Genomic DNA, 25,710 nt, shown 5'->3' on the forward strand with positions numbered 1-25,710 from the left:
TCAAAAGAAGACTCGAGAAACAGAGGAGTGAAGCTGGGACCCTGATGGTCCTTGCTGGGAGCTGTCCTACCTCTGACCTTCTTTTTATGGGGTTTTATACATTTTGTTATTGTTTAAGGTATTTGAATCTGCTTCTCAGATGTGAATCTGCCCCACAGCCAAATGCATCCTAATTGGCTGAGGGGAGAAAGAAACATGGAAGAGAGAAGAGACATTAGCAGTGCTTGAACAAGGGAACTGGCCTCAAGGGACCCCCATGATCGGAAGGTGTTCTGCATCTTCAGCCCACCCAGCCTCCGGTCAGGTGAACCCCACACACCTCCTGCACTCAGGGTCAGGTTAGTCTTCCTCATAAACACCTGGTGAGGATGCATCTCCCATAGCAGCCAGCATGAGCCCTGAGGATTGCCTCCCAGAGTTGATATGTTCCCCTTAAGTGGAAACAATGTTAAGTATGTTAAAACATGCAGGTTATACATGTATGGGGGACAGATTTTTTTTTTTTTTAGAGCACTATAGGGTGGAGCTACCTCCTTATCCTTCTCTATAAAGATTACTATACTCGGAGTGTAATTCAGGAAGGCATTCCCAAGTGCAGCAGGGCCCAGCAAGTATAGCCTTCCTTGGTAGCAAATTAGTCACCAGAAATCTGGACTTTCCCCTAGCTCTACCTTAGTTTCATTATTGTGGATTTTGGCTGCTTGGTATTCCTTTCTCTTGCAGTCTGCCACATTCACTCGTCTGTGGTTGACAGTGGTCCATCTCTTGACACTACCTTTCGCATCATGAAACAGGCCTCAGATGATCTCACCATTTGCCTCCCTCGCTTCCTGGATAAACAGACAAAGACCAGCCCGATTGCTATTCTGAGTCTCTTCCCAGATATGTGATAGAATAGAGAAGGGCCATCTAAAGACCATTTCCCCAATTTGCCTAATCTGCTAGCTCTGGCAGTCTTTTAAAGGTGATGTAGTTCAGAGGTTTGGCAGCTGGGTTGGGAGAAAGACAGGCTGGGATAGTGGAAAGGTCAAATGGCTTAAATGGGAAGGGAATCTGACCAGCTGAAGATGGAAGAGTGAAAGCAGTGGGGGAGGAGGGGTGGCAGGGGAAAAGAAGACATAAAAGATACTTAAAGGGAAGCTGATATGGTATCTGGGAGCACATTTGAGAATGTGCCTACAGGAGGACTGTGAAATTAGACTGCCGAGGTGTGTATTGTGGCGCCCTTACTTACACCTTACTTACACCTTAGGGCAAGTCACTTAGTTTTAAGCCTCAGTTTCCTCATCCAGAAATTGGGGCTAATAATAGGGGTATTAGAAGAATTAAATGAAATAATAGTAGAGCATTTAGAACAATATCTGCCACAGAGAAGGATCTAATAACTGTACTTTTATCATTATTATTCTTACATATTGAGCTAAGAATGTCATTTCTATCCTACCCAATTTCTTTTTATTTTATAAAGTGTACAACATGACGACCTGATAAGCACATACACAGTGAAATGAAGTTGTGGTATAATTATACGATGGAACATTCATTCTTAAAAAAGAAAGCTATCCTGTCACTTGCAACAACATGAATGAAACTGGAGGACATTATGCTGAGTGACATAAGGCTGATACAGAGAGAAAACAGCTCCATGGTCTCACTTACCTGTGGAATCTAAAAGTCATGTACTACTTAATTAAAAAAATTATATCAAGAGGCTTAAATACCATTGATTGACTAATGAAACATTTCTATCTCTTATTATTGGATTTAAAAACTAAAAATACAATTCATATCATATTGGTCAAAATAAATTTGCTGTGGCAACACTACACCTGTCCCTTAAAGTTTACTTCTTCCTTTTTGCCATTTGTAAATTTCTGCCTTCCACATCTGCCTACTCCTTTCCACTTCTCTGGTACACATGAATGTGCAATATTAGGAGACAACTGTGGCCTTTTTAAGTGTAGTATGTAAATTTCATAAAGAATTATAGCAAAGAAAACAACACGGGGTATTTAATAACCTTTAGTAAGAGTCATGAAATAAATGGTCATGAATAAATAAATCATGAAAATAATACCATCTATAGTAAAGGGTATCATATTTCACAGGAATTATAGATTTCTTTTGTTTTTCTATTATAGCATTATTTAGTTATAGGTCCATTATTTTCCAAATGCAACTTAGTTATTAACTTAAAAGCTAATCTGAATTTCCATTATTCTTTCTACTCTTCATCCACTCACGCTGAGCTGTTAATAGGCAATGAAATGCGCAAAATACGTAAAGGAAAGAGAAGTAGAAGAAAAGAATCTGAGATGTGAATGAGCAAATAGATCTGGCATAATTGGGAGTTGGCTGTATGGTTATTATTATTTTCTATGAGTAGTAAGTGGAATTTAGAAATACTTAAAACCTAGAGAGGCACTATAAATAAAAATGGAGTAAAGTTTACTTCAATTGAAGCTACTTGAGTTTTTTTTTTCTCTCTGTAAAAATAGAACTTTTGTTTTCCCAAGATCTAATGCTGAGTTAAACCAGAGATAAAGATTCAGGACTATTGGAAAAAACGAGTCAGGAATGATGATCTCTTCCAGGTGGGCAGTCAACAAAACTACTTCAACAGTACAGCAATCAGGCCTTCTGTTACTTGGGGAACTCAAAACCAATTGAGACAGATATCAACCAGAGAAAAGCAATTCCTTTCTAACCAAACAAAGTCGCACTTGTATGGAATGATGTGGAAAATGGCAGGAGACCTTTCCAATTTGTGAGAATAGGACTTCCATTTCTGTCTGACCTCTGAGACATCTTTGCAGTAACTGAAAATACTGTGATGGATAGCATCGACTCTAGGAGTCTTTGAAAAATGCTTTCCCTCTGGCCAAATGTACTAGAATTCATTTTTCATATTCAGAATCCAGATTCTATGAATTTTATATTTAGATGTGCCTAGCCAACTGTACGGACCTCATAGCATAGAGTGGAATGCTTTTTGAAGCCCACGTTGGAAGAGTATGGAGCCATTGTGGGTGATGTATATATTTCTAGTACAGTGGGAACTCAGGGCTAGGGCTAAAGATATGCACACACCCCAGCTTGTGCAGGGATACTGTAATGGGAGTGAGCTGGAGCTCTGTCACGGGCTGAACTGTATCCCTCCAAAATTCATACATGGAAATCCTAATCCCCAGTACCTCAGAATGTGACCCTATTTGGAAATAGGGTCTTTAAAGAGATACTTTGGTTAAAATGAGGTCATTTGTGTAGGCCCTAATTCAATATGACCGGTGTCCTTATAAAAAGAGGAAATCTGGACACAGACATGCATAGAGGGAAGATGAAGTAAGTGAAGATACAGGAAAAAGGTGGCCATCTGTGAGCCAAGGAAATCGCAGACTTCTAGTCTCCAGAACTGTGAAAAAATGAATTTCTGTTGTTTAAAGCCATCTCGTCTGTGGTACTTTGTTATGGCAGCCCTAGAGCCGAATACAGCAGCTCTGTTTGTATAGGAGCTGATAAACCTCATTACGCAATCCACGGCTACATTCAATGAAGGCTGGTCTCCAGTACTAAGACCTGGTGCTTCTTCTACGCTTTGGGAGGAAATCAACCTAGGGAGAGGGGCTTGGTGACTACCAGTTAGAACTAGGGCCCCCAGAGTCAGGGAAGGGGAGAGGGCAGTGTGTGAAAGGAGGCCCGATTTTTTAGTAGAAAATCCTCTTTTGCTTTCTTATAAAAAAAGCTTTACATGTTCACTATAGAAATAATAGGAAATACAGATGAACAAAATGAAGAAACAAAATATAACTGTGGCTTCAGCATTTGGAGGTAACTTCATACATTGTAAATCTTTCCAGACCTTTTCCTATAAATAAATTTACACACACACACACACAGCAAAAATGGAACAATTTACCTTTTGTGATCATTTTTCCATGCCAATAATTTTTAATTTATAGCACTACTCCTAATGTCTAATATTATTTTATTGTATTGATTATATCCTAGAAATTGAATTGGTGGGTGGGCTGTGTCCAAGCTTAGGCATATGTAAAGGCTTTTGATATATGTTGCCAAATTGCCTCCCAGAAATGAAACATTCATTTATATTCAGAAAGTCTATTTTGAGTGCAACACAAAGCCTGTAACTGGTAACTCTTGACTCAGCTGTTCATGGGCTTTCAGCCAAATTCCTAGGGAGGAGAGAGTGGAAACCAGAGGACACTGAAAATCTGTGCTGCCAGGGACTCAGGACACAGGGGTTGATGGGGGAGTGTCCAGTGCTGGTGCAGAGGGCATTTCCTACCTTAGCACAATGACAGGTGGTGGGAAGCCGGGCAGGATCAGCATGTGCTGCACCTGGGATGGAAGCTGCAAGCCCAGCCAGGAGAGCCACATTGGGTCAGTCGCTAGGTGTCTACTTGGAGAGCCTGGCACCCATCGGGTTGTGGAGAATGAAGAAGTGTGAAGAGGGGACTCATGTTGCTTACTTGAGAGTGGGAGACATCCCCAAAGATGTCGGGATGGACAGGGAGGGACCCAGGGGCTGAGGTTCCACTGCAGGGAGTCTGAGATCACTGTGATTATGACCCCTCGTTGTTAATTTTATCCCTCAGGCTTTCAGGGCCTGGGAAAATACAGGTTATGCTAGGGAATGAGAACACAAGGACTGATAGCCTTTGCAGTTTTTATGCATTAATGGAAGATGCTATTTGATTTTGGTTCTTTGCCCAGTATAAGAGATCCCAGGAGGCATACTTGAAAGGAAAGCAAAGTTGATCTTAAATGAAAAAGAAAATGTTTTATTTTATAAACATGAAAATTATGTGGCACTTAATAAAATGTGTTGGCAAGTAAACTTCTGCCACAGAGTATGATAAATAAAAAATAGGTTAATTGCTCTTGGGAGAAGACCTTGGCTTCCACTTATCATTAGATGAGAACTTTCAGCAGGAATCTTTCTAGGGAAGATAGGTAGGTGGTGTCTGACTCAGTGGTGGACTGAGCGTAGTAGAAAGGGGAATGTTGTCCGGAAAGGTGCTGTTACCCTTCTGAGTTTGTTTTAAGACATTCACAGAGCACTTGCTCTTCTGGGCCGTGGGCCTCTGCTGCTCAGATGTAACCCATACCTCAGAAGGACAGTCATGTCGATGTTGATACAGACCTTGTCGGAGAAGTAATAATGTGTTGTAGATACGAGTGAAGGATTAACAACATTGGGTTTGATTTCTCTAAAATTTAGCTTGAGCTGCCAAAGTTGCTTCCAAAAGGAAACGTATGTTTTGTACATTTGCCCAAGGCAATGAATAAATTTGCAATACAACAAACAGACAATTCTTTCTCTGGGGTTGTTTCTTTCTATCTTCAAGGGGTATGATGGAGAATTAATTACTTCATAATCTCACTCATTAGCGTCTATCAAATTAAACATGATTATGGAAAAACCGCTTACCGTCTATCACTGGTTTTGGCTGAGAACTTTTGAGGCGCAGCGAGGGCCGGAAGCGGGTTCGGTCGTTGAAGCTCCAACTCTTCTGCACTTTGGTGGGGCTGCCCTCGGCTGTGATGTCGGTGCTTGGGGACCTCCTGTCACCTACTGAGGCTTGTCTGCTCTTAATGCTCTGGCCTCTTGGGCTAGCCATGCGTACTCGCTCCTTAAAACTTAGCTTCTGACTGTGGACAACAGAGGCACAATTATTCTATTTCAAGCAATTTCTTCCACTCCACTTGGGTAAATAATTTGATGACATGGTATACGGTCATATATTTTTAAAAAATGAAATGTTTTCGGCAAGTAGGAGCATAGAAATATATTTTTTTCCATTATTGAAAATTTGAGCTTTGTTTAATTAATCTCTGCATTCATTTGAAATCAATCTCCTACTACATGTATACACACGCTTCCTGCATTCACCATAGAAAGGACTGAGGTCAAGTACAGTAGTTTGTGCACAATTACACTGGGCATACCAAGAACTGGTCTGGTACTCACTTTCAAAACAGATTTTAGCTTTAACCTCAACTTTTGAGATGTAAAACAAGGTTATTTTTAGAACTTGGGAGGATTTCTCTTTGTAATTTTTAAACATTTCTATAGGAAAACAGGGAGACAGTTACATATACATAAATATCTACATTCTGCATGCATTTTATATCCCAGGCAAGACTATGATATCCATAAATTCATGCAATCTCATAGCGGTTGGCAGCACTACACACATATTATACATACAACACTTAACACCACATTTCTTTTATGCTTACATTCATTCTTGTGAGACAAAAACCACACACAGTTAGAACAGCCCCAACATATAATGAATATGATGACTGATTAACGGAGTGAAACGTTATATTCACCAACACAATTTCCTGCTATTAAACAGGTTATTGATTTGCTGTGGCAGCTACTGGTAAATTATATTTGTTCAGACATTCAGTTCTCAGATGCCAGCTAGGATTGAACTGTTGTGGGTTGATAAGGGAAGCATTAACAATAGCAGCAAAATCTGAAGTGCATCTCTATACTCTTTTAATCGAGAGATGTGTGTGAGGTGGTGGGAAGGGCAGGTTGGAATCTCACAGACTTGGGGTTTGGAGTCCTCATCTCTCACCTGGAGACAAAAATAACAACATAGCGAAGGGATTTTTGTGGGAATCCAATGAACGTGTAGGAAGCTTTGTGTATCCATTTTGTTTGTGTTCTTGCTTCATTTATAAACTACTGTGTTATTCATTAGAAAGTGAATTCATTTTCAAGTGAGAGGCCCAGGATTTTCCAGGGCCTGAAGCAATGAAGGGCGAAGGGTTTGAGGGGTATCCCAGGGTGTAGCTATTCTGAGAGGCTGAGACTTGCAGCTGTGCTGCAGCCTTTGTGGGGCAGGAAGGTAGTGGTCTCATGGAGACGGATTATCTGAGGTGAAGTGGAGGCCTTGTCTTTCCCACTTACCACCACGTCCAGTGTCCCCACCTGCAGCATGCCAACAGCAAATGTGTTTAGTTGTTATGTGTTTTGTAGCTAACAAGAAAGAGTAACATTTATTTTTCCATGCCTACTGGCTTAACAAATGATATTCTAAAAAGACAACATGTTTTATGCGTGTTTACATGAAAACAAATCAAATAATGAACTATGGTGATCAGAGTCCTGGCAACAATAAACAAGTTGACCATGCAGCTGACAGCTCTCCTTTGAAATGCAGACATAGCTAAATCCAGCAGGAGTAGCTGAAGGCACATGCAAATAACAGGCTGGGCAGTTTTGTGATGGGGTCAGGTGGGTTCAAGAGTTCTTTAAAACAATCCCATCAGTCATAGAGGCTTTTTCTGTACTTGGCAAGTGTGTGAGTAAATGGTAGATTACATTAAACAACAGCAACAATAACATCATAAAACTGCATCTTTTTATTTTCAGGCTAGGTTCTCCATGTCATCCAAAGCCTTCAAATTATTTAAAAAAATTCTCCAAGGGATAGTGTCCAAAATGTCTACTTTTCTCAAGCTTTTCTTTTTTTTTTTTTTTTTAATTAAAAGTTTCAATGTCTTTTCAGTTTCAGCACATCTGTTCCATCACTGAAGTTTAGGATGATCTGGTGCAGGAATGTATGCTCACCTCTGCACCTTTATTTAGATTAATGGATGGCTTAAGTCGACATAGCTATCATTACAAGTGTTCTCACTATGCTTTATCTAATCGATTACCTTTTCTGGAACTAGCAGATGTCAGTTACTACAGAAAGTAGGGTTTAGTTAATGTCAAATTATGTCTCAGGCTTTCAAGATATATCTCTTTCTTATACCAACTAAATGTACAGGAAGCTGATAAATAGATCATTAAACCATTTAATGTGAAATTTAATTTTTCCTTTTAAAAAATTTCAGTTAAAGAAAAAAGTAAAAAAGAAAATCTAACATGAGTATCATCATCAAATCCACCATGGCTTATTTATAATAACAAAATATTTAAAAACAGTTACTCCTTTGAAAATATTTTTTAAAATTTCCCCTTTGAAATATTTTGATATTATCTTTAAGAATTAATGGAAAGTGGAAATAATATTATTCTCTCAATCTTATTACCATTTAAAGCACTTAAAGTTGATACAAATTGAGTTCTAGGTATCATTTCCCTTTTTGTCCTTCTAAACTACATGAATATTTGCCAATGTCTACTAAAAAAAAAAAATCTCAAGAACTATTTTAAAGTGAACTCAACATATCACACACTAAATTAGAAAAAAAAAGTAATGTTTTCACTCTCTCTTTTTATATAATTATATGAAAGTTAAGAATAAGATCGGAATCCAGAACTTTTTAACCAGGCAAAATTTTCTTTTCCAAGGCAAAGATCGCTTCTGTGTCCTCTTACAAAAAGCTCCCTTTTATTAGTTTTTCTACTTCATTTCCTTTTGGAAATCAACAGAGCATCTTGATTAGATGGCTATTAAACTGATTAGGTGGCTGTTATTGAAAACACACATTGATTAAAAAAATATAGATTCTTCACTGGCCCATTGAAGTTTTCATTATTTTCCTGTTTATTTTTTTTTCGGTTGTTGTTAAATCTATAAACATGATTTTTGAAGAAGATTTATGTTAATAGTGTTTTTAGGAAGAATGCCAAGGTTTATGCCCAGGAGACCAACAAGGAGGTCTCTCTTTGGAGGAAGTGACCCAAAGGTCCCTGTGGTCCTTGCAGCATCTTAGTCTGCAGTCCCACAGTCCCAGCTGAGGACTATCCTCAGGGGAGGCTGCACACCCGCTTTGCAAGGCCATTCTTCCCTCTCTAGGAACCAGATGTACACGTTACTCCAAGGGCCCAGCATGCAGTCTACTGTTGGGTGTTCCCTGCCAGGGAACTGTGTGGCATCACTGTCACCCTACAGTAATCCTCTTGGATTTAGAATGCTGTAGTTAGTATTATACTTAATTAGGGTTTTAGCCCTTCTTAGGATAAGCATTCTACAAATTCTCGCCTCAGGCACAATATGGCAACTGAGCTATAACATCCAGTGCGTGCAGCAGCTCAGCAGTTGTCTCACCACAAGGAGGCGCCAAGGGGCTGACTGCCAGGACTGAGCGGGACTCTGCCAATGGGACAAAGGCGTCCCTGGGGTACAGAGTATCAAAGCAGGCAACAGGCAACAAGGGGAATTACAAGCGAGTTGAAAACTTCATTCAAGAAGTCCTTAGGAAGAGTGAGTCTCTGAACAGGGCTCAAGTAGGGTGGTGGTGTAACCTGGTCATGCACCTGTGGTTAGTCGGCATTCTCAAATCTCATGTCAGTAGCTGGGATGCTGGGTACCTCTGCTTCCATGAGGTGTACATTCTGAAGAGCTTCTGCTTATTATTACAGAACTTACTGGAGTGAGGGAAATAGAGCAGCACATTACTAAGCATTTCACCACCAGGAAAGTGCTGAGGGATTTTATTTTCCATTTTCAAAAACAAAGTCATTTGACTATATTTTTCAGATATAAGTACACAAACTATTTTAGCAGTGAGGACTATGTAGTTTAATCGTGCTGCTTGAAACATAGCTAACGGTTAGGTTGAAGTAATTAGATTTGAAATAGGCATTACAAATGATGGTAGTCTGTGTTAGCATCTGATTCATATGAAAAGAATATAAATATTTTAGAATACAGCAACCCTTACAACTAATAGCAATGCAACAAAGCATAAATGATTGAGGAACAAAATATTTCAGAACTTTAAAAAGTAAATATTTATAGGAATCAATGAAATTGATAACATTAATTGCTTTCAAATAAAAAAGTAAGTTCTTGATTTGTACGAAACACCTGCAGTTACAATTAATATAGGAAACCAATGGTCAGATAGAATACATGTTAAGAAAACTACTAAAGAAAAGATTTTAGGTTGCTAATTTGTTAAAAAAATGTTTCTTATTTTAAATCTTGTGATGTGTTTTTAAAAGACTAACTCTCTTCCTTCTATCAATACATGTTAACAGAAGGAGAGACCGTTTTGAAAAAATTATTTTTGAAACAATCTCGCATTTTGCTAATAAGGACACAAGTTGACTACGCTGAGAAACAAAAAGTCTAGCTTTACTGAGTTTAGTTTAACAACACATGCAGATCATTCATTGCACACAGAAGAAAGGGAATTTAAATAATGGAAAACAAATGCACAAGAAATATAAGAACACGCAGTCTTTTCCATCAGTGTTCTAGAGTTCTCTCCTAAAAGCCACACATCTCCTCAGAACCTAATAAAGCCAACCACGGCATAGGAGCAATTTGGACAAAGCACTCAGCAGGTCACAGCACAAGATTGTGATATAATAAAAAAATAGCATTTATGCTTTAACTTTTTAAGACATGCATCTTTACAACAGTCTCAGAAGTGCCTGTTAAAGCAACTTTCGGAAGTCTACTAAGAAGTCTGACAGGGTTGTATTAACGCCTTATAGACTGCGAGGGAGGCAGCTTAACTGAGAAGCAGGCATATAGCCAACAGTAGTTGATTAAGGAGATGGGGTAAACAGAGGCAGTGAGTTTCACAGATAATCCCCAAACCTCTGATGGTACGATCTATTCTGTAGCAATAAAAACTTAACAGGTAGGAAGAAGGAAAAGTCTTCCTGTACCAGTGTGATGACTAACTCACAAACTGCTTGATGGCTAACTGATGGCTCCCCATCCGGGAGCAAAGGGGAAGACATGAAAACTCAAGGTGACAATACTGGCTTAATCTGGCTCCATGGGTGTACAGGTCAATTGTATTCTATGAAAGTGACAATTTAGACTAAAAACAAAGAAAACTGTCCAGTTTAAAAAGTGAGTTGGAAAAATGACTTAATGGGATGATTAATTAGAATAAAATTAATAAACACATTCACCACCACATATGACATTAGAAGTGGGAAGACAGAGGAAAACAAATGAAAAATGATGCTGAAGAGGTTGGATTTATGGTCTCAGTGGAGGAAGAGCAGAGCAGGCTCAGTGGAGACTAACAGTCATTTGTATCTGACCCTCTACCAAAGAGAGTTCAAGAAACATTATTTTCACGATAGTTCAGTTGAACGCTTCTTGAGACTGATGGTTTGTACTTTTAAAGAAAATGTTTGGATCTGTCACAAACAATGCAAAGCCATCTCAGAACTGGATGTCTTCCTTAGTGGCCTAAGATGCCATAGATGAATTTTGTTTAAACATACCCTAACCTCAGTGCAGAACGACAAAATCTCTTTAACAAGAATATTCCAGAGCAGGGAACCTAGTTAATTAAGGGTGTGATGCCTCAATCTAGTCTACAGAGAGAAAAACCTCTCCGTGTATGGCCTGATCTACAGATGTGGCTCTCCTTCCCAGCGAGCGAGTGCCAGGCACTAGGAGAGGGGTACTGGCTGCTGTACCCCTCATCTACACTTGGGTTACTCCCAGTTTTTAACACAATGAATAACCGGGAGGAAGGATTTAGGAGATTCCAGGCTCTGAGATACCAGGAGAGTTGGCTGAAGATGATCTATTTTGTTTATCTGAATCATCAATAACCCAATGGCCCCAAACAGCAAAAAGCTCTGCACTTGACTGATTTTCATCCGTCAATTTGAAATCAGGTCAAGCATTAATCAACAATATTCTGGAACCAGATCTGCTCTCTGCTAAGGGGGAATTCTTATTATAAGTTCATTTTCCTTTGTGCATATTTTGGTTGAGTAAGGGAAAATTTGCTATTTATTGAGATGGTATGGTTGCTATTGTTATTACACTAGTCTTTCTGCAGTCATTATGCAATGTTATAAATTTCCCTGCTTATGGAACACAAGGTGAAAGCTAAGGTAATATTAAAATGGGAGCGTCAGCTTATGTTCTTCAGATTATAGAAATGTTTTTCATTTTATGTCTTTTATATTTCTCCTCTTTCCCATTTTTGTTGATGTTTTCTCTTGCTTTACATGAACTACTTGAGATCAGAGACATTTTATTACACTATCCAAGAATTATTTACTGAGCACATTCTCTGTCAGAGCTTTACACAGGGTGATGTAACACATATTTGGGGGATAAAAGACCTAAGTGTATATGAAGTATGATGCATTAAGTAAGGCATGCATGCTAAATAATAGTACACACACGACATGTTTTTGCCCAAAGGTGGCAAAAGGTGGTTTTTGCCCAAAGTCCACAGAGAAGCAAGGAATCTCTGTGTGATTCTCTAAGTCCATAACTTAGGTTAGTTGTCCTGTATATATTCAAACCTACAGGTGAGTTATCTTTGACAACCTCAGTCACAAGCATGCAAAATAAATTTTAATGTTTCAGGTATACGTAAGTATTATGAAATAAAATAAAAAAAACATTGGTTGGCAGTCTTTTTGAATCTTGACGGCTGACTTGGAGGTTCATTTTTGGATTGAGGAGCTGACGATTGATAGTTACACTTTAATCCTGTCATTGCTTTCTGCCTTCCTAACATTTGGACAAAATGTGTCAGCCCAAGGTGACCCCTCACTCCAGGCTGCCATCGAGATCGCGCTTTAGCAAGCCCCTTCACATGATTTACAAACTTCCCCTTTAGGTGTCAACAGCTCTGATTTGGAGGATGAAACCAAGACAGGGGCCCTTACTCTCAGGTAGCTACGAGGTTTGTGCCAAAGGTGGTCTCTGACCTCAGGATCCAGAGACAAATCACTCTTTGAGGTCATTTGTAAATGGATAACTCCTGAGACAAGGAAAGCCTTTCAAACATCACCAAAGACACTAAAACAGCTTAAAATGTCTATGATTTATGTTGTGTAACTTTTTTCAAGTTGTCACAACAAAAGGATGGTGGGGTTTGCTCTGTCTACCTAATAAGAGAAAGGTCTTTAATTTTAATGCCCTCCCCTGTGTAGGCTTACCTACCCCAAAGGGGTGCTTGATGTTGAACATTGTGGGGACAGAGCCAGGAGTGCAGGTTCCAGGCTCTCAGCCTCACATAGAAAGGTGCTGGCTCAGGCAGTAAATGGCCATCAACTGTGATTGGACGGCCATCAGCTATGGCTAGTTGGCCGTCAGCTGTAACCAGTGAGCCATTGGCCACTAATATAACTGCCGTGGTACACTAGCAGAAAATGGGGGGCTAGCAAGAAGATGGTGGCCGAGCTAGCAAGCAGTGGAGTGAGGGTTGCGGATCGTGTGGCTTCTGATTCCTATGTCTCCAACCCAGCCGCCAGCGAGAACATAGTGGTATGACTCCCCTACCTATGGCTCCATGGGTGTTCCTTTTTGGCCTAGCCATATCCTGCGTTCTTATGCGGGGAGCAGGACCAGGGACCCCACATGACACCCTGCATGACACATGGCGCAGTGAGCAGGGTCCCCACACGACAAACATCCTACCACTTCTATCACCCATCATAAATGAATGCATTGATGTTTTGGGTTGTGTATCTTTTAAATTGTTAGTATAATGCAGAAGTGGGTGACATACAGCCTCATCACCCCAAGTGAATGTCCCAAACTGATTTCAGTACTGTATAAACATATTGATTAATGCCGTTAGTATAACAAAGCTAAAGGAACAATCCCTGGACCCACACTGGGAGCTAACTCTTTTGTTACCTCATTACTGAAGCACTAACTGGAAAAAGACTGGCCACCCGACATCCCTTCCAGGCACCTGTGATTCTCCTGCTGGTTCGGCCTCAGCTGCATTTCACACCATCACCTGGCTCTGTCCTTGAGGGCTTTGCTTCCAAACTCAGACCCTTAGGTACACACTGGTTCTCACTAGGACAAATTAAAATGATGTCGCTCCTCCCTACTCCCTCCAGGCCTAGCTCTCTGCTGTTTAATCTGATACAGCATTCCCTTCTAAGGCATAAAAGAATGACCATAAATTATTTGGTGAAGTTTCTGGGAGGATTATCTTCTTCCTGAAGGATGAAATGGGGGGACTCTTCTTTTGAATCAGGTCACCTGAGTGAATAAACCTCAGAGCTCCATGAGTTGGAGATGTCACAAAGAGACTGTTCTCACCTCCTGTACACAGTGTTCCTTTTGCCACAAAAAGCAATTTCTCACTCTAAAAGAAGGACCCTAATGAAGGGAGTATATCTTATACTACTTCTCGGGGTTTGAATACTTGGGTGAGACTTCTGCTTGGGAAAACGGTAGCAAGGAATAACCAAAGCTTATAATTATTATTTTCCCCTCAGAATATTCCATGACCTGCAGATTGTAAAAAGCAGTGAGTGAGTTAGGGAAAGACACTTATGCTCCTAAGGGAGTGGGGTGGGGGAATCAATAAAACAGCAACCTCTGCAGACAATCTTGTGAAAGGTCACTTTTAATCATCTTGTATTTGTTGATTGATTTTACTCACATGAGACACATTTAAAACATCTGTTAGGCACAGATATATAAACACACATGTAGCAGAAGAGATCACAAACCTGCTTGATGCTTCCCCTTGCTCTTTCCTTCAGGTGCGTGCAGACAGAAGAGAAATGATGATAAACTGGTGAGTACATGTATAGTACAGCACTTCATAAGGGCCACATTGGAGACTGGGGACTCAAGTACCTCAAGTAATTCTTTTCAAGCAAGGTTCAGGGAAGCAATATTCTTTATACTAAATGGACCCAACTTTTTAATGCATACTCTTTTGTGGCACAGACCTGAGATAGCATAACAGCTACGTAGCAAACCAATACTGCCCACAAGTAACCCAAAGCTACAGACTCTTCACTAGCCAAAGTTACCCGTGGTTAAAAAAGAGGGATTCTGATCTAACCAGCATTAACAAAGACTCTTAGAACGGTGCTGGTTACACTGCAGTTGTAATCCCTGGGTTTTAGACAGACTTTTGGGTTTCTTAATCTGGAATCATTAATGTCTGACTTGTATTTCAATCACTTGTTGAGGCTGATTTTGTTTTCCTGTTGTATGAAGTATGAGTTCTCTTGGAGCATATTAGGCACAGAAAAAAATCTACCAGAACTCTTCTAGTCCAGTGATGGGTAGTGTTTTTAGTAACCCATTTTAGCAAATTCAGGTCTATGCAACATGGTACAAATGAGCTGTGTGTCTTTGGGCAAACAACTCACGTTCTCGTGGGTTTTGATTTTCTTATGAATAAACAGAAGGCATTGGATTAGATAATATCTAAATTCTGACTTCTTAAGGTACCAGTGGGCATCCTTGGAGCTTGATAATTCCCTATGGCTTCATAAAATACCTGACTCCCTAAAATAGCATGTTTACCTGTGTTTCGCCCTTTGCCCAGCCTTCATTCCCTTGAAGAAAAAAATCAAGAAAAATATGTTCCCTCTACACATCCTTCTGTTATTAAAATGAAAATTTGAAATACTCGCAACTGCGGAAACCCCAGAGGAAACGTAAGAGATAACTCAGACCAGAGAGGAGAGAGTAAGAAACTGCTGGGTCATTCCTGGCAGGTTTGAGTGGGTCTGGCACCCCGCCCCTCTCTTCCCTCCTGCTCGAAAGGGGGAGGTTGCAGAGCCAAAGCATTCCATTGTATTTACAAGAGCGAGGCTTCGTGGTTTTTAATGACAACAATACTGGTGACAATGGCAATCATGATAATGCTATTGATAATATGATCTCTTTGTTGACCACCTATTTAAAAGTGCAGCCCCTACTGCTCCCTAAATTCCTTCCCTACTTTACTTTTCTCTTTACACCTATCACCATCTAATCTCTTATACAGTTTACTTATTTTTATTGTCTCTTCCCAGCATTCCTTGAATATCTACTCCCTGCGGTCTGAGAGTCTACCTGTTTGCTTTTTCCTCCCACTGCTGCATTCCTAATGCCTGGAACAGTGCCTTGCACAGAATAGGTGCTCAACGAATACTTGCTGAATGAGTGAATGACAGAATGAATGAATGATGGAATAAATGATCTTTCCCTTCAGAAGTTTTAAAACCTGAATGTCATAGGGAAATACACTACGTAAATAAAAAGAAGTTTCGGTCTGTTTCTGCCTACATCACTTAGTGCTCATAGTCAGTTAGTTATAAATGTAAAAATTTCCCTCTAAGTCACTACAAATTATTTTCCTCACAAACTTACATACTTGATTAAAGCAGGTTTGCTTTCTAAAGCAAAGGTTATAAACTTGGCTTCGGGGAGTTTGTGAGTACATTAAAATTGTAGGCAAGATTTTAATTTTTTATGCAGTGAAATGTTTTTCTTGGGAAAGAGTCCGTAAGTACCATCATGTTCTCAATGGTTTAACAAAAATAACAAGAGATTAAGAACCACTACAATGTAGAACAATGAAGTACGGCTGGTAGGAGAGATGTTAGGACATCTAGGTTCCCATGAACTTTGCCAGTGACTGCTGTGTCCTTCTGGACAAATACCTGTTATTCAGTAAATGGGGCTGAGACTCAGGGGTTAATGAGGGTGCAGGAAAAGACAGTGAGGGGGATGCTTGACAGCCACAGTGGAACAGGATGAATGCAGGTGTTTGCATAAATTCTCCTCCATTCCTACCCCCACGTAAAACAGGGAAAATATCAAAGGAAAAGAGAGAAGTTACGTGAGTAAGATAATAGTTTATGCACTGGAAGATTCTGACTCATTATTAGTTTTTCCAGGCTTCAGAATGACTTTTAATCCAAAAACTGCGGAAGTGGGAAGCCAAATGATGACATACGGTGGCAGATCACTCTCTTCTGTCACTTGAGAACCTTCTTTTGGTTTTTCTGCTAGCCTGCCTCTTACACATTTACCTGGCAACCTTCATGAAGACAATGAATACAGTTTTTCTGTAATTTTTGATTCATACCCCCAAGGAATAGATGGCACAAGAGTTATATTCATTTTTTTTGAGATTAGCACAGCCAGTCAATTTATTTAGCTTCCATCAGAAATGATGTTTTTCAACCTTCTTACTGTGGTATTTATCTTTGTTCAACTTCAAATCCCCCTTATTTCTCTTTGAAGTCTTAAAGAAAATTGTTGAGATCACGTCAGAACTCAGAATTATTCTTCCAAATCCCTTGATCAATTGGGTTATACAAAGGGTAACAATAACCAGCATTTACATCAACTTTCAGTTTAGAAAGTGGCTTTAACGTAGATTATCTCATTTTACCTTCAAAAACTTGTGAGGTAGATGGTACCCTTATCATCTCACAAATTGGAAGTTGAGGTTTCATGAAGTTAACTGTTTCCCTCAAGATTTCATATTAAGTAATTGGCAGAGTTCAGAATTAAAATGCTGACTTCAGAGTCTGTGCTTTTTAAATTCTCCTGTACTGATTTTTCTTTTACTGAAGTAATGCACAGATGTAACTCTCAGTGTCAGAAGTTAGGGCTCCTTGCCATTAGCATATTCATTTAAAAAAATTTTTTATACTACAACTTTAAAAGAGTTTGATACCCAGTAAAGGGAATTTAACTAAAATTTAAGATCTGAATGAAAAGAAGATTCTCACCCACACATTCACTCAACAGCACCCCTGCTTCTGTCCTTGCTAAGGTTCCACCCCCTTTTAAACCCTGGCATTCTGTGACGATCTCTGTCATAGCTGCTGACAAATTTTTGACATCAATATTTAGGAGACATGTCCCATAGAGCTTAGAAGCTACATTGCCCTAATCTTTGTCCCTCACTTTGTGGATGGGAAAACTGAAGCCCAAGGCAGCATAAGGAAGCACTCTAGCAGATCCCAGCAGTTAATGATGGATCTGCTGCCCCCAACAGGGTGTATTCTGCTGCCTTACAAACCTTCCTTGAGACTGCCATGCCATTAAGGCTTCCCCAGCTGATTTCTCTTCCATATCAGTAAGAAAGAGGTTTCTCTCACTGAGTCACAGTAGTTAGGTGCCTTGAATCCCATGAAGCCACTAGAATTAAGGTTTTGTTGGGCTATGATTAGAAACAGCAGGTGCTCTCAAACACTAAGTCAGATAAGCAATTTGATAATGTTTGAACCACCCCAGGAAGTGACCATTGTAATCAAGCTGGGTGATTCACAGAAAGCCTTTTCCTGGACTTATTTTGCTTTGGTTGTTTTAAGGAAGATTTCTTTAATTAGATTGGATAATGATTTAATATGCATTCTGCTAGTTGAACTGGAGTCCAGGATTCCAGGACTAAGGACTTTTTTTTTTTTTTGAAAAGTGAAGTTCATTGTAACCATCAGGACTATTCATAATTTTTCCAGTTCTCCTCTCTTTCCAGGCACATGGTAGGATTGTACTTCCCCATCCTCCTTGAGTTTAAGCATAACCAGGTGATTTGCTTTGGCCAATAAAACGCGAACGCAAGTAATATTACTTTTAAATTCTGCATGCGAATTCCAAATTTTAATCTGTTTGGTCCCGTTGCCTCCTTATAAGCTATAATACTATTAGGATCCAACTCTTCTCTTATTTCGCTACTGATATCAGTTTGATCTGCAAGTGAAAGCTCCAGGACTATTCTGTAAGGGGATCCAGATGAGAAATGACTTCGAGGGACATAAATGTGCAAAGATAGATTGCTCTCAAAGCACTCCCTGCTTGGGGACAGGTGATGCATGGAGTTTAAACAGTCACTGTTTTTCAAGAACTATGGTGCTTACCTTTAGAATTCCGGTGGGCTTTATGAAATATTAGAAAATAAGCATGCAATAGTAGAAATAAATATCTATAAAAGTTTAGAGCCCTTTAATCCTTAAGCCCCATCTGTGAGTGGTGAGGAATGGTACTGAGTTCCTGAGTATATTGCTTTGGGCCTGAGTTGCTACTGAACAGGTTTGAATTTCTCAAAGAGCAGCAGGGAATACACAAGCCAAAAGTGTGTGTGTGTGTGTGTGTGTGTGTGTGTGTGTGTGTGTGTGTGTGTAGTTTGTTTCACAACCTTGAAAAGACTTGACTACAGCACCAGCTGTCACACTGATACCTACTTGGTAGGGCTGCAGGTGTGCAAGGCCTTCAGGTGCGGCTTCCAGGTTGCAATGGAAACGGATTTCTCATCAGCTGCATAACTACGCCAAACGCACTGCATGTGACATATGCCGAGATATAAAGAAGAAAAATAAAAGAAGATAGAATGAAATAAAGGGAGATTTCTAAGTTAATACACATTAAGAATTTTTTCCTTGTAAGACTTAGCCCTGATAAATGCCCAAAGGGGGATGACCACTTCGGCATTTTCCATTGGCTATTAAACATATCCCGCCACACCAGCAGGACTGCTTTTCAAAACAACACACACCAAAGGACAGAGGTATCAATATGTATAGCATAAAGCAATTTTTGAATTGGTTAGGGAAAGATATGATATTATCCAAGGTAAGCTACCTGAGTACAGACATGCATTCTGGGATCCAACTGCACATCTTTAACCACTATTTGATAAGATGGAAGCAAAGAACTACCAAAAACCCACAATGCAACTAGTAAACTAACTAGTCATCTAGGTGGTAAACTAATGACCACCAGGCTATGTGAATGATTTACTGAAATTCCATAAAGTTGAACCATGCAACACTCCTACAGCTAAAGACTAAGAGTGATAACAAAAGGCAGGGCTAAACAAAATAGAGAAAAATGTATTCTCTAGGAATGTACCTGGAAAGCACTTAAGGATTTAATGTCATAGTCTAAGAATATGTTTATAGATCCTTGATGTAAAACATAAGCTCTACCTTCTTCATATAATTACACCTGACATATATAATATGAAGGATTTCCATGCAATCCTCACAATCAGAGTGTGGATTGAGACCCTGTTTTGTAGATGAGAAAATAAAGGCTCAGGTAAATTAATAGGTTTACACAAGGTTGGGAGAGTTGAGACATCATCTCAGATTGCCCGGCTCTTGGTCTTAGAACCCCTCCCAGTTCTTTGCTGACTGCTCGATGACTGTGGGAAAAGCTTCCCTTTGAACTGTCCATTGGAAAGATTGCCTGAACTGACTCTCCATATAGACTTTGCTGAATTTCTTCCTTTGTAATAAGTCTGGAAATATTGCTAATGATCAATATTCAGGAATGAAAGAATTTTTTTATTATAATTCATAATAATAGTTTAGTTTAGTTCAAATTAGTTTAAACAGGTCTTATTCTTACTATATAACCATCATTCATGATTGTGAAGCCTACAATGAAGAAAGCAGTGATCTAATAATATTCTTTCCCCTGAGAATATAATTGAATAAATGTGTGCTGAACAAAAGTTAAAAATCAACACAACTACTTTGGAAAACTGCTTGGCAGTATCTATTAAAGCTGAATACATACATACCCTATGATACAGCAACAGACTCCTGCATATGTGCTCAATAGAAATGCTTATAGATGTTTATCAAAAAATACCGTGTTTCCCCGAAAATAAGGCCAGGTCTTATATTAAGGTTTGCTCCAAAAGATGCATTAGGGCTTATGTTCAGGGAATGTCATCCTGAAAAATCATGCTAGGGCTTATTTTCCAGTTAGGTCTTATTTTCGGGGAAACATGGTACATACAACAATGCTCAAAACAGCACTATTCTTAACAAACCAAAGCTGGAAATGCTCAAACCCTTATCAAAAGTAGAATAAATAGATAAATTATGAATATTAACATAATGGGATGGTACACAGTAAGAGTACACCATAACTACACTCAATAATATAGATGGACTTCAAATGAATAATGACCAGTGAGAGAAACAAGACACAAAAGAGTACATACTGTGTGATTCCATTTCTATAAAGTACAAAAAAAACCCACCACCAACCAAAAACCAAGAAATAGGAATTTTCAGAAGGCAGCACAGCAGTTAACCTTTGGGGGACAGTGATTAAGAAAGGGTAAAGTAGAGGTTCTGGTCATATCGTTTATCTGGAGTGCTCAGTTCTTTTAGGATATGTGCTTTTTTTCTGTATGTACATTACACTTCAATAAAATGTTCATGAAGTGATATTAAAAAATCTAGAAAAATATATAGTGAGGCCTAAGTGTATTTAAAAAAATATTTTTAAGGAATGTTCAAATAATTGAAGCAGGGTTCCTTGCCTGGAGCCTTGCTCACAGGACTCATGTTGATTTATTTTACAAATCTGTGAAAACTTATGCTAAGCATCTTGACATCTTACAGAGAATAAAGCAGTTGTTGTATAATCCTGAAATGTTAGTTTTTGCAAACATTGTATAAACACAGTTTACAAAGTGGTCCAGAGTAATCAATGAAAACACATGGATTTATCATTGCAGCTTCTGTAGTGAGGCGTACAGAAGCTCCAATGTTGTGATGGCATAGATGGCTGCTTTAATTAAACAGTTTTCATAGAAGGCACCATATATATGTGAACTCAAATACTTTAATGCAAGACTCATGTAGAACAAGAAGCACACAGCAGATCTGCGCATTATCAGATATCAGTGAAAAAAAAAATCCCAAACAACACTACAACAAAAAATGGGACCAAGACATTACCTGTCATTGTTATAAAGAATTGGAGGTGAAAGAGGCTACTTTTAGAAAACTGAAGATTTTTAACAATGAGACCTGGCTCCTTCCTTCCTTCCTTCCTTCCTTCCTTCCTTCCTTCCTTCCTTCCTTCCTTCCTTCCTTCCTTTCCTTCCTTCCTTCCTTCCTTATTTCCTTCCTTCCTTCCTTCCTTCCTTCCTTCCTTCCTTCCTTCCTTCCTTCCTTCCTTCCTTCCTTCCTTCCTTCCTTCCCTCCCTCTTTTATCAAGAGGGACCTCCCTCCTTCCTTTATCAAATTGATCTCAATGGCTAAGCTCTTATTCCCTTCATTACTCTTCTAAAAATGTCTTATAAATGGGAGGTACAGAAGGAGCAAGTGGCACCTATCTCAGGGTCAGTGCTAGTTAAGAGTCAAAATGGAAGTAGAACTGTTACTTATAAGAGTATACTGGAGTATAAACTCCAGTTACTTTGTTCTGTTCTTAGTTCTCTTTCTCTCAGATATTTGCTTCTAACAACTGAACCTCATGGCCACAACCATATGATCAAGTAGCTGATGTTGCCATACTTAAAGGCCAAAATCACATAGTGGTTGGCAAGAAAAAGAAAAAAAAAAGCTCCAGAGGGATTTAATTTACATGGCATATATAAACGCCAAAGGAGCAGAATGAAAGCCATTTCCCATTTATTTACCATGAATTTACCATTTATCAGGTGACCCTGGTCCTTTAGGCAGCTAAACAGAATCGAAATTTGTTCTATAACTACAATGTCAGTATAATTAAGTTTTGGGGGAGTATTTAGTTTGCATTGTCTGGAGTATTACAGCTATGGCACATTTGACCCTTTCTGAAAATGTTAATTTCAGCTGAACCATACAAAGGTATAATTAACATGGAACTGATTATTTTCAGAGTACAGAATTTAAGAAATCAGATAATTAAAAGATTCAGGATGAAAACCAGTAATCCCTTTCCCCACCTTGCTTCTCATTAATTTTTGTTCCTTAGAGGCAACTGCCTTCAATTCTTATAGATGCTCCTTCTATCTTTAAGAATCCTAGGTTTTAAGGATTGTCCTCATACATATATTTCTTGATTTTTCAATTTTTGGCACTATCAATTAACTTCCTATCATGAAAAATAGTGACATCCCACTTACACATTCTCTTCCCTTCCTCTCATCCTACCAACAATTTTTAGTTAAGTCACTATTTAGTGTTTGCTTTATTATGACCCTGTAACTATTATTCCTAGGTCAGCAATGTGATGTAACATGACCTTTTGTTTCCTATATATATTTTTTGTTTTTTTCTTGGAGTTATTATTGCCCTATTTTAATTTCTTAATTTGCCTTTATATACTTATTATGAATACATTTCTGAACTTTCCAAAAGAACGCTAAAATTCCACTAGTTTACATATATCATGAAATGAAATCTGTCAGTTGCATTTTGCACTTCCTTGAGGATCTTTCTCCTGGAGCTCTCCAGATGCATGCTCACTCTGCTCTCTAGGCCTGTTGTAGCTTTTGTCCTGGGACTTCCCTTCCCTATCGTCCTAGAAATTCCCTTTGTTTTTTCCTGTGTGGGATCTCTTGTTTCCTGGATGGCCACATTTCTCTTTCTTGGTTTATCTCTTTGTTTTGGAAGAATAAGTCTATCCAAATAGCTTCTCTTTTTTTCTTTTTAAAGTCAGCTTGATTGAGGTATAATTGACTTAGAAAATTGTAAGATATTTGAAGTGTACATAGTGGTGAACACACACACACACACACACACACACACATAATGATTTCCCCCATCTAGGTAGCTAATATATCCATCATTACACATATTTATCTTTTCTTGTGTGTGAGAATATTTAAGTTCTACTCTCTTAGCAAATTTCAATTATATAATAGTGTTGTTAGCAACTATAGTCCCTGTGTTTTATATTGTGTCCAAAGACCTTATTCATCTTATTTATAGCTGAAAGTTTGTAGCCCCACCCTCCAGTCTCTGGCAACCACTTTTTACTCTCAGTTTCTAGGAGTTTAACTTACAAAAAAAAAAATAAACTCTGCATATAAGTGATACCATGCAATATTTGTCTTTCTGTGTCTGGCGATTTCACTTAGCATAATGCCTTCAAGGTCCATCCATGTTGTTTCAAATGGCAGGATTTCCTACTTTCTCATGGTTAAATAATACACCATTGTGTGTGTGTGTGTGTATGTGTATGAAAAACAGTATGGAGGTTCCTCAAAAAATTAAAAATAGAACTACCATATGATCCAGCAATCCCATCATCCCATTTTCTGAGAATATATCCAAAAAAAATGAAAACAAGATCTCAAAGAGATAGCTACCCTCCCATGTTTATTATAGCATTATTCACAACAGCCAAGACACGGAAACAACTCAAGTGTCCATCAATGGATGAATGTAAAAAAATAGATGTGAGATATATTATATATATGTATATATATGTGTGTGTGTGTGTGTGTGTGTGTGTGTGTATGTGTGTGTGTGTGTGTGTATATATATATATATATATATATATATCAAGTAGGTTCTTAAGAGTAAAAGGAAAGGAAAGTTTTGAGATCTTGCATGTCTAAAAATGTCTTTATGTTACTCTCATACTCAATGAATAGCTTAGCTGAGTAGAATTTTAGGTTGGGAACTATTGTTTCTCCATAATTCAAAAAGTACTGTTCCACTCTGGTAGAATTTTAGGGTTACTAATGAGAAATCCAACGCAATCCTGATTCTTGACCCTTTGGATACTTCCTGCCCAGAAAGCATTTAGGATGCCATTTATTTGCAAGTATACTGATATCTCACTGTGATGTCCTCAGTGTGAAGTGTTTTGTTCAGAGGGCTGGGCACTTGCTGGGCCCTCTTACTGTGGGCCCCTCAGTTCCAGAGAATAATAATGTAATACAGTTTTTATAAAATCCTCCCCTTAGTCTCCCTGTACTATTTGAGATACTTCTGTTAGTTGGATATTTGATCTCCTGGAAGGGTTATCCAGTTTTCCTATCTTTCTTGTCTTATTTTCCATCTCTGTGTTTTCAATTCTACTTTCTAGGAGATTTTCACAACTTTATCTCCCCTTTGTTTTCTTCTGCTGTCATATTTTTCACATCTAAGAATGTTTTCCCCTAAATCGGTTCTTATTTATGACTGAAGCACTAAAAAGATTTATAAGTTCTGTATGAGTGCTTTAAGTATATTGATTAGTGGCCTCACTTTAAAGTAGCTGGGTGAAAACTCAGTTATTTCACTAGTCAAAGCCAAAGTTCCTACCTACTTTATCTATCATCTATCTATCTATCTATCTATCTATCTATCTATCTATCTATCTATCTATCTATCTATCAATCATCTATCATCTATCTATCTATCTATCTATCTATCAATCAATCATCTATCATCTATCTATCTATCTATCTATCTATCTATCTATCTATCATCTATCTATCTATCTATCTATCTATCTATCTATCTATCTATCTATCTATCTATCTATCTTTCTTTCTATACTTTTTTGGGGCCACCTAGCTTCCCCATAGCAGCCTCTTCTAATCTCTTCCTTTCAGAAAAATAACCCCATCTGTCAGCATTCATTTCACAAACTTTCACTTAATTCCCTTGTTTCTGTTTCCAGTAAAGCATCTTGGCTCCACCCTGAAATGATCCAATCTCTCCAGAATTAATCCTCTGACATGAAACTTCTGAAGTACCTTTAAATGCTAATCACAACTTCAGTTTTTATACGTGTAGATATACATACATATATGTGGGCACACACACACACACACACAAGGATGCAATTGCTGCTACTTAAAAGGAGTAATGGATTCAGATTCAGACACCAGGCATTTGAGTCATAGCTCTTCCTAGGCTTATCCTGGGGATCAAGTGACAGAATGTATGAGAAACACTCTGCAAACTAGAAAGCACTTCACAAGTCTTAGGCATTATTAATAAAAGTGGTGACATTCGGGCAGGTATTCAAAACATTAGTGAGAGCTGCTTTCTTTTCCCAGACTGCTCCACTTGAAATGAAAAGTTAATTTAAATGAATAATGCAAAGATATTAACATAGCTAAATTTGCTGCAATCTGCTGGGGTTTTAAACTTTTTCCTCAAACCCTGAAATGCTGGTTAATTTAGTTGTCTCATCAGCCAAACGACAAAGCTTTTTGGGCATTTCAGCGCCCTTTCAGAAAGATAGTGGCTCTGGCTTAAAACACATGAGATTGTTCTTGGTGTTGACCCTTTGTGTGTTCAGCAAACCAAGGAAGGTTGACTGGGTAAGAAAATGAGTGGAT

At 38.7% G+C, this 25,710-nt stretch overlaps 1 protein-coding gene across 2 annotated transcripts in view; it reads right to left on the reverse strand.

The window, feature by feature from the left end:
• KCNQ5 (potassium voltage-gated channel subfamily Q member 5) overlaps nt 1–25,710 on the reverse strand; it is a 534,612-nt gene that overhangs the window by 49,786 nt on the left and 459,116 nt on the right. Inside the window, exons 8-10 of one of the 2 annotated variants that reach the window (XM_081041006.1) lie at nt 18,881–18,975; nt 14,411–14,437; nt 5,453–5,673 (exon numbers count right to left, since the gene is read on the reverse strand). In XM_081041006.1, the coding sequence (XP_080897132.1) occupies nt 5,453–5,673; nt 14,411–14,437; nt 18,881–18,975 (343 nt within the window). The remainder of the gene's footprint in view (nt 1–5,452; nt 5,674–14,410; nt 14,438–18,880; nt 18,976–25,710) is intronic. The other variant, XM_081041007.1, reaches the window with a different exon arrangement.

The sequence above is a fragment of the Rhinolophus hipposideros genome (assembly GCF_964194185.1).
Source record: "Rhinolophus hipposideros genome assembly, chromosome: 3".
In the NCBI taxonomy this organism is placed as follows: domain Eukaryota; kingdom Metazoa; phylum Chordata; class Mammalia; order Chiroptera; family Rhinolophidae; genus Rhinolophus; species Rhinolophus hipposideros.